The sequence below is a fragment of the Cajanus cajan genome, chromosome 6 (assembly GCF_000230855.2).
Source record: "Cajanus cajan strain Asha chromosome 6, NIPB_CcT2T_4, whole genome shotgun sequence".
In the NCBI taxonomy this organism is placed as follows: Eukaryota; Viridiplantae; Streptophyta; class Magnoliopsida; order Fabales; family Fabaceae; genus Cajanus; species Cajanus cajan.
The window spans coordinates 42,558,904-42,567,982 of NC_138522.1; the positions used below are offsets into that span (position 1 = coordinate 42,558,904).

At 30.0% G+C, this 9,079-nt stretch overlaps 1 protein-coding gene across 1 annotated transcript; it reads right to left on the minus strand.

Moving 5' to 3' along the window:
* Positions 1–5,611: 5,611 nt before the first annotated feature.
* Positions 5,612–7,506, minus strand: LOC109787931 (basic helix-loop-helix (bHLH) DNA-binding superfamily protein). The gene is made up of 3 exons (XM_020346532.3): positions 6,799–7,506; positions 6,348–6,707; positions 5,612–6,246 (listed from the first exon to the last, which is right to left on the minus strand). Exons 1-3 carry the CDS (start codon positions 7,201–7,203, stop codon positions 6,160–6,162), a joined length of 852 nt encoding a protein of 283 aa, XP_020202121.1. The 5' UTR covers positions 7,204–7,506; the 3' UTR covers positions 5,612–6,159.
* Between the last annotated feature and the right edge of the window lie 1,573 nt (positions 7,507–9,079).

Below are 9,079 nucleotides of genomic sequence, written 5' to 3' on the forward strand. Positions count from 1 at the left end.
AGAATAAAGAGATAAAAAAAACATTAAATAGGTATGTAAAAAGTGATGGTTCATGAATAAAATTATTAATATATTGTTTGATTAGAGGAAAATGGAGGGGGAGAAAAACTTTCCCCTCCAATTTTATTTTTCCTCTCCTCTAATAAAATTTATTTCTTTTCTTCATCTCAATCACACAGGAATTCTAACCATTCCCTCCCTCTACCATTGTCACTCTTGCAAAGATCTCTTTTCTCACTTTCCTTGAACCAATATATAAAGAGAGAAAAAGAGAGAGAGTATACAATGAAAATGTCTTATAATGAGATATGAAATGACTAAATAATAGTCATTAACTATTAAAATAAAAATAATTAATAATTGAGATGAAAATTTAATTATAAATAATCACAATCATGATTATAGTATCACTTCCACGATAATCTTCATCACCATCATTCATTGTTCTCACCAACACCACCAACACCAATGTTTTAATTATGGCATGTCAGCAATGACGACAATGGTGGTAATAGGTAATAGTTGTGGCGACAATGATAGTAGTGTTAGTGATAATGTCATGATCATTGATACCACCATCACTATTATCATCGTGACTACTTTCATTGTCATTGCTATTATTATTTTCGCCACATAATAGTAATGATGGTAACAATAATAATGACGGTGACAACGACATTGAGAGGTGGTGATGATGGTAGTGTTGGAAGCAACAATAGTATTGATTTCAAAAATAATTTAATGACCATTATTTATTCTTATAAATTTTCATTATAAGACATGTTACACACCCAATACTTATTTAAGGTCTCATTTATTATTACAAATGAGTATTTTTAATAAAAGAGTGTCGATACATCATTTATGATTTATATTACCTATGTTACTTGTTATAAGACACTTTTAAGTAAATTACACTCTTTAAGAAAAATTATAATTTTGTTAAGAGTATTAAATTTGTCAATATTTAAACTATTTTTCCAAAATTACTTATATCGATTCACTTAAATTATTTCTTACCTATTTAATTAATATTTGTTAAAGTTACATTGTTTTAAAATAGAATATAAAGTGCTTCAAAATGATTTGTTAAACAAAAATACAAGCATTATGGATCAATAAAAAAAGTTACATTGAAAATCAAAAGATTATTTTATATCAAGACAATAACACAAGATTTGTAAGTTTTGATTGGATGGCTTAAAACAAACACATAAGCAATGGTTGAGAAGTTCAATAAACACTATTTGTTCTTGTGTGTATGAAAAAAATGATTTATTCTAATTGTGATATCATACGATGATATGTTGTTATTAGATGTTTAATTCAAAGTGGTGGTCATAATTAAAGAGTTTTTAAGGCCTAGTTTGGGATGAAAGACTTGAGAGAAAATTCTGTATTTTAGGTATTAAAATGCAGAAGAAAAAATTTAAAAATAGTTTATCAATAAGTCAAACTTATTATATCTGAAAAGTTATTAAAGAAATTCCAATAGTTTTAATGTTGTATGTGATAGAGCATCATATGATCGTATCATTCATTTTTATATAAAAAAAATGATGCAATGTCATTAAAAGGGAAACCAATGTTTCTGAATTTGAATATGCAAAAATAATTGATAATGTTATGTATATCATAAATTGATTTTATAATTGATATTGCATATGTTGTAAGTAGATTGATTAAGTACAATAAATAATCTAAATGGTGATTATTAAAAAAAATTATGTCTTTTAAAAGTATTTAAAGGTACTATGACTTGGATTTTAGAGTTTATTAACTTTCCAACAATTTTAGAAGAGTTCTTTTTTTTATAATATAAATTGGAGTTCAAAAAATGACGAGGTAAGTGAATATATATTCACTTTAGAAGGTGATACTATTTCTTAGAAATTAACAAAACAAAAACGTGTGACATGATTTAAAATGGAATTGAAATTCATAATACTTGAACATGCAGGTAAATAAACATAATTAAAGAGGTTTAATGGTTAATATACTATTATGGGAGAGATCTACATCTCTTGTATCATTTCATTGTGATTAATAAGTTGTAATTATTGTGACTAATAATGCTTATAATGATAAGAGAAGACATATTGAGACATGGTGTTGTCAAAATTTTTATTAAAAATTGTGATATTTCACTCAAGTGTGTGAAAGGTAAAAAAAAAATCATGTAGATCCTTTCATAAAAAGATTACCCAGGAAAATTGTCTTGGATATGTCGAGGGGATGATTAAAGCCACGAGTAGAGGAAAGTATAGTAGACAAACAATTAGTGATCAAACAAAGTCTTATGAATACTCTTATGCACTACATTTTTCATCCTTATGACATGTGGTAGTGCTTGATGTGAGGTTGAGTTATGAACTCTTAATAGATACATAACCTTTGATATGGGTAGTGTTATAGAGACACACTTGAAGTATCTACCTATGTAAGTGTGAAGATATAGGTTATCTCCTATGAAAGACTTTGACTATCTTTCTAGAGTTTTCACGAGCAAGCTAAGGTGAATATACATATAAATATCAAAAGTATTATGTAAAATTTTAATTGCAGAGTTATCATATTTTTAAAGGTAAGAGTGTGTGTTATAAGAGTTTCATCTTAAAAAAAAATTAAGTTCAAAAATAATTCACTTTTTGGACCTAAGGTGTTGTCTCACACTATGTGTTGATTCAATCTTATGGACATTAACACTTAATCACAATAACCTGTCCTTGTCCAAAATTTGTTTTTATCTCTTTTTCACTTATCTATCATTAATGGAGAATTGTGTAAATAATGACATATAAGTGTTGATTACTTAATGTTACCGTTGACATATTAATTATTTTTATTATTATTGGTATTAAAAGTATTTATTTATTATTTGTCAACACAATAATTTCTTTTATATAGTAAGTCTTAAGAGAAATATGATTATCTAATTTTCTAAATTTTTCTTCATATTCTTTGTTGTTTTGAGCATTATTCGTCAGATTCTAATATGTTTGATCTCGAGTGTATAAATTTGAACACAACATTGTGTAAATCTTAGAAAGTAAACCGATTATTATGGATTGCACTGTAAGTTCACTGAGAATTTATTTTCAAAATAGTAACTTTTGTCACGACACTATTTTTTTTTCTTTTCTACTAATACAATTTTTTTTAGTGATATATATATATATATATATATATATATATATATATATATATATATATATATATATATATATATATATATAGTTAAATCATGAATTTTTACCAGATTTTTTCTTCTTCTTTTACTCATACTTTATGTCATTCATCAAAGACTTTTATCTCGAAATCACAATAAGCCGATGAGGAAATATGTTTACGATTCAGTCTTTTATTTTGAAAATAACAACAGGTGAATGATGGGTATGATTAACATAATTAAATGTAAAAAGTGGTATGATTAGCACACACACAAAAAAAAAAGTCATTATCCCACTTATAAAAGATTTAAATGATTTTTATATCTTTAAATAATGTCCATTTCTTACCCATTTTCTTATAAAAATCTTGTAAAATCTTTTCCCTTTTCGTATTATTTTCTTTTTAGTGTTTTTTTTATTGAATTTCTTTTGGCTTACTTTTTAATCCTTATAAATAAAAGAAGAAAAAAAACATAATATTAAAATAATTGATTAAAAAGTAAATAAATAATAATTAAATATATATTAAAATAGATCTGGTTAATTATAAAATTTGATTTTAAAAAAAAAACTGAATCTACAATTTTTTTTAAAATAATTCCGAAGTTAAAAATAGTGATTACGAAAGTTTTGAAAAACAAATGTAATATAAATTGAACTTAAGTAAAGGTATAATTAATCTCATTAATTTATAATCATTGATTTGTTATGAATATTAAAAACAATAAATTCAAGCAGCATTTCTTTATTGTTATTTTTTTGGGTACATAGCATTTTTTTATTTTGGTGCCGTGGAAAGTGCAAAGAGAAGCCGAGCAACACTACTTTTATCCTAACTTTTTAAAGCATTAGGAGTAAACTTAGTTATGTAAAGAATTACTCTAATTGCTTGGAGAAAAAAATAACACGCACAAAAAAAAAACAAATTAATTAGAAGCGACGAAAGTATACCTATCTTTATCGTTGATTGGAGATAAACTTTAGTCATTTGATTATTTTTTTGTACAAGTAATTGATGATTCCAACTTTAAAGAATTAATATCTATATAAGAAAATAATTTCCTTTAAACATAAAGATACCTCTTACGGTAAGAGTTTTTTTTCTTCAATATTTAATATTCACAGTGTAACCACATATGAAACAACTTATATGAGATTTATTTACTTCAATAAGTGTTTTCGAGTGTCTCAGCTCGTAGCTATGTTAAATATTTGAAGGATTTTTTTTCTCCTGGCTTTAATAATTTTGACTCAAAAAAATAGTCTCACATAAACGATACTTTGTAATCTTTACCAGAAAATATTCACAAAGTAACAAATGTAACATCATTAATCCAAATATATTAAATAATATCATATTATAATATTTTCTATTTTTTATCATAGTAAACATTTTATCTTTTCTTTTTGATGAATGTACATTTTATCTTTTCTTTTTATAAGACTATAGGTATTTTGTGTGAGAAACAATTTTGCTCAAGTTGAATAGAATTATTATAGATGATAAAAATTATATTTAACATAATTACATAATCAAGGCTCGAATTTGAAAATATTGATTAAGTCATAACCATTCAACCCGGTAATTAATTCATTTTGTTGCTCTTTTAATTTTTTTTCTTTCTTATCTCAAACTTATTTAAATAGTTTTTGTAAAAATATTATTATTAAAACAATTACAACATGAACTCTTAAAGTTCCTTTTGTTTAGGGATGACAAATATATCCGTACCCGCGGGTAATACTCGAATCCGTCCCGACTTTGACGGGAATACCCGGTTTGACAGGGTACGGGTACGGGTAAAACCTGATATATTAAATCGGGTACGTGTACGGGTACGGGTACAGATATATACTTACCCGCTCGTGCCCGTACCCGTACCCGTTCTCGTTCCCATTTTTAATTTAATATCTACTTTCAATTTAATTATATTAAAAAATTTTAGTATTTTTTTATGTGTGATTATTTATTATAATATAAGATAGAGAAATAACCTAATTATAATTATAATATAATTAAAAAAGTAATTAAAAATATTATATATTAAAAAAAATAATAAATAAAAAAATTGACGGGTAGTACGGGTATACCCGATACCCGACAGGGACGGAGACGGGGATAAAAATTACATACCGGACAGGTACGGGTACGGAGACGAAGATGAGTTTGGCTCGCGGGGACGAGGACGGGTATCATGAAACCCGTACCCGCCCGTTGTCATCCCTAATTTTGTCTTAGGAGGTGGACCCACGCATACAACTTACTATTTTGAGAAATAATAATGTTTGTTTAACACGATTATGAGGTGTGAACCGGATGAAAGATAAAATAAATAAATAAAAAGACAAAGAATAAAAAGAAAAGAAGACATGGGGGGTAGAAAATGCAATTTAAAAGAAATAAAAGAAATAGGGTGTACAACAAAAAGTTTAGATGTTGGTTGAAAATCACCCACAAGGGTGGTCATTACTCATAAAGCATGCTTGATTGAGATAACAATCATGTTAGTGATAAAAGTTAGGCAAGTGCTAAAATTAGAGTTACACATAGAGGATACATTTGTTTTGTTTGTAGTCTAAAGCATAGGGCCATATAGGCCGTGGGAGAAGTCGGTTTTGGATGAGAGAAATCTTTAATTGTATTATTTTCATGAAAGAAAGGTGAGAAAATCAGGATAGGTGGTAGAGCATAATAATAATGTAAAGGATGAGTCCGAGAGCAGCTTATTGAAATGGACTTGTATTTCATTTAGACTTGTTAGGCAATTGGATGTACATACAGCCTTACGCATTAATTTGAACTAAAAAAAGGATATTCAAGTCGATCGGTTTTCACAACTTGTGATATTAGCTAGAGGGTGGAGTAATTAATAAAGAGCAACATTGTTAATTGCAATGGACACAATCACAGATATCCCAAAATACTCAACCAAGAGAAGGACATATAGAAAGGAAACTCTTCCAAATGAAAACAAAACTAATTTCAAGTTTAATTCAGTTGTTGGATTGTGCGTAATAGTTGATTCACTGCACCCGCAATTTCATCCACCGTGTTCAGCTGACACCCCTCCTCTACCTGCTCCATTAATCAACCACAAATTAACATTTTTGTTAATAAAAAAAGAAAGAAAGAAAGAAAGAAAGAAAGAAAGAAAAGATGAAGTTATTTGTATTAACCTTGACGCTAATTGAGTAAAGGACCGTATCGTGGAGAGTGGTAACATTAAGGTGGAGAATACTGAGGCTGAGAGTCTGAAGACCAAGAACGAGCTTCATAAGGTGAGCGTGTTGTTTCTTTGAGAGGATTTTGATGTTGGCATGGCTATCGACCATGGTGACTTCAATATCTGCTAGCTGCGTGCCACGCGTCGTGTATTGAGGAAACGTGAAAAACTCAGCAAAGGGTGACCCATTTGGCCCAACATCCTCCTGCACTTGCCCCTCCTTCCTTCTCTTCTGACCCTCCATCGACTGCAAAAGCTGCTCCAACTCCTTCACAAAGTTAATCGCACCTCCAATTATAGACGCCTGATCACCCTGCTTTTAAACAAAAATTAATTAATAATTATTAATTAGAATTTGGGATCTTTATTAATTAATTAATGAAAATGATTAGCCATTAACTGACCCTTTGAACATAAGAAGAAGGCATCAAGGAGCGAAGCACGGCCAAGTACTCATTCATCTGTTTTCGGCGGTTGCGTTCCACTGCAATGTGGGTCATCCTCTGGTTCTCGATTTCCTCCTTGTTTTTGGCGCTCTTGGTGCGACGTCGTTTGCGGCGGCTCGTGCTGGTGGCGGCGGCGCTGGAGGAAGAAGGTGGTTCAGGGGAGGAGTGAGAATGAGAATCCCAGTTTGCATGATGCTGTATGTTGTTGTTGTTGTTGTTGTTGTTGATGATTCCTAACACCACTTTCTCTTGTTCTGGCGCTTGGAAAGCGTAGTTGGCTGTTGCTCCAACCAAGGAGTACAAATAGTCCTTACAACCATATCCAAATGGATCCTGTGGGAAAACCACAGCCTCTAGTGCCATTACTCGCGCGAGTGATGGAGGTTAATTATTAGTATTTAGTAGTGGCCCAAGAGAGAGGAAGAAGAAACACTACTACATTACATTCCCAAAGGACCAAACAAACTTGCCCTTTTATCAACGCATCACGAAGAAAGCTCGTTGCCTTTTCAACACCATTATTCAAACAAACAAAAAGCTACAGGATCCTGCACGTGAGGTTTCATTGTTCTTCTTGTAGACCACTTCCTTGATCGCGTAAACTCAACACACGCACAGATACACACACAGATTCTCTGCTCTCTGCCCGCTTTCTTTATTCTCTATTTTCCAATCATAATACCCATCTATTATTACTTTATGTCCACTAAATAATTAGTACACTACTATTAACAAAATAATATATATAATGTTGCCGTGTCACTGTGATCGATCTGTATAAATGTGCTATGTTTCTAACATCTTCTCTTTTTAGTTTTTACTTTTTATTATTCACAACAACTTCCCAATTTCTTTTTTTCCTTCCAAGGAAAAAAATCCTTAATTTTCGTTTTAAGGATTTTTTTTATTTTTATTTTAAGGAAATGAAATTTTGGAATGCTGGAAGATGGATAATCGTTATTCGTTAGTGCATCATATAAAATATAAAACTTCAATCTCTTTCGTGAATAACGTAATCTTATCCGCGATTCCTCCATATTAAATTGTATATGGAAAAAAAAAAATCAAACTATATGCAGCTGATCCCTGAATACAACACGTAATCCAATTCTCTAATGTCATTTGCGAAACAACAAAAAATGGTTGTTGCAAACAAGCCAAGACATGGAAGAAAAACTATGTTATTGCTATGTATATTTATATTTATATTACTACATTAGACACCTAATTCGTGAACAGTACAGGGTTTCACTGTGAGGACGGTCATATCCTTCGTCGACATCTATACATTTGGTCAAGCAAAGGGACAAGGTGGTCTATTCACTTTGTTCCAGTTTAATAAATAACGTTATTTTTTCTTAATTTTTCCCGATAACTTTTACAATGAAAAAATATAAGATGAAATATACAATGTCATAAAAAAAATATCGTCTTTTACAATGAAAAAATATAAGATGAAATATACAATGTCATAAAAAAAATATCGTCTAAAACACCGTTTCATATTCATTTCTCTTCCTATTTAGACCACTATAGTTAGCCTAGTAGTTGGGTGGGGAGGGGTTAAGATAGTTAAAAACATGAAGACCTAGGTTCAATCCTCATTGTGACCATCTTTGTAATCTTTCCTATCTTTACCAAAAAATTTCTCTTCCTATTTCTATTCAATTCGAATCTCAGTAACATCATTTTTCTTGTACATACTGATTTTTTCTTCTTTTTGTTTTTTCCCTTTAACTATACGTACACTCTAGCGTTACTATTAGGTGTATAATAATATAAGTAGTATAATATTAATGGAATGGATACAGTATTTTATTATGTATTGTGATGAGGCATCAGTATTAGTTTCATTTGGTAATAATGTGGTCGGGTACTGGGACATGAAAAAGAGAGATGACGAAAAGCTGGTGATGACTCAGAGATTCGGAGAAAGATCCATAAACAGAAGAAATGCGGGAGAAAATGAAAATAAAGAACAGCAAAAAAACAGCCTAGCTCAGGCATAGGACAAGCTCCAGAGTTCAGAGGAATCCATGTGACCACACAACAGAAAGGGCCCTTCTGTAATCAACACTCACGATTCTCCTCTCTCTTTCCCTTTCCCATGATCCTGTACTCCGTTTTACTATTTTTTTATTTATTTTAATATTACATGTAAATAGTAGATATTTAAACTTCAATTGTAGTATAATATTTGGAATATGGATTTGGCAACACACAAAATAATGCAATACAA

Coding starts and splice junctions, on each gene's coding strand:
- LOC109787931 (XM_020346532.3), bottom strand. CDS start 7,203: ATGGCACTAGAGGCTGTGGTTTTCCCACAGGATCCATTTGGATATGGT. Junction 6,708..6,798: donor CTTCTTCTTATGTTCAAAGG/GTCAGTTAATGG, acceptor GTTTAAAAGCAG/GGTGATCAGGCGTCTATAAT. Junction 6,247..6,347: donor TTTACTCAATTAGCGTCAAG/GTTAATACAAAT, acceptor TTAATGGAGCAG/GTAGAGGAGGGGTGTCAGCT.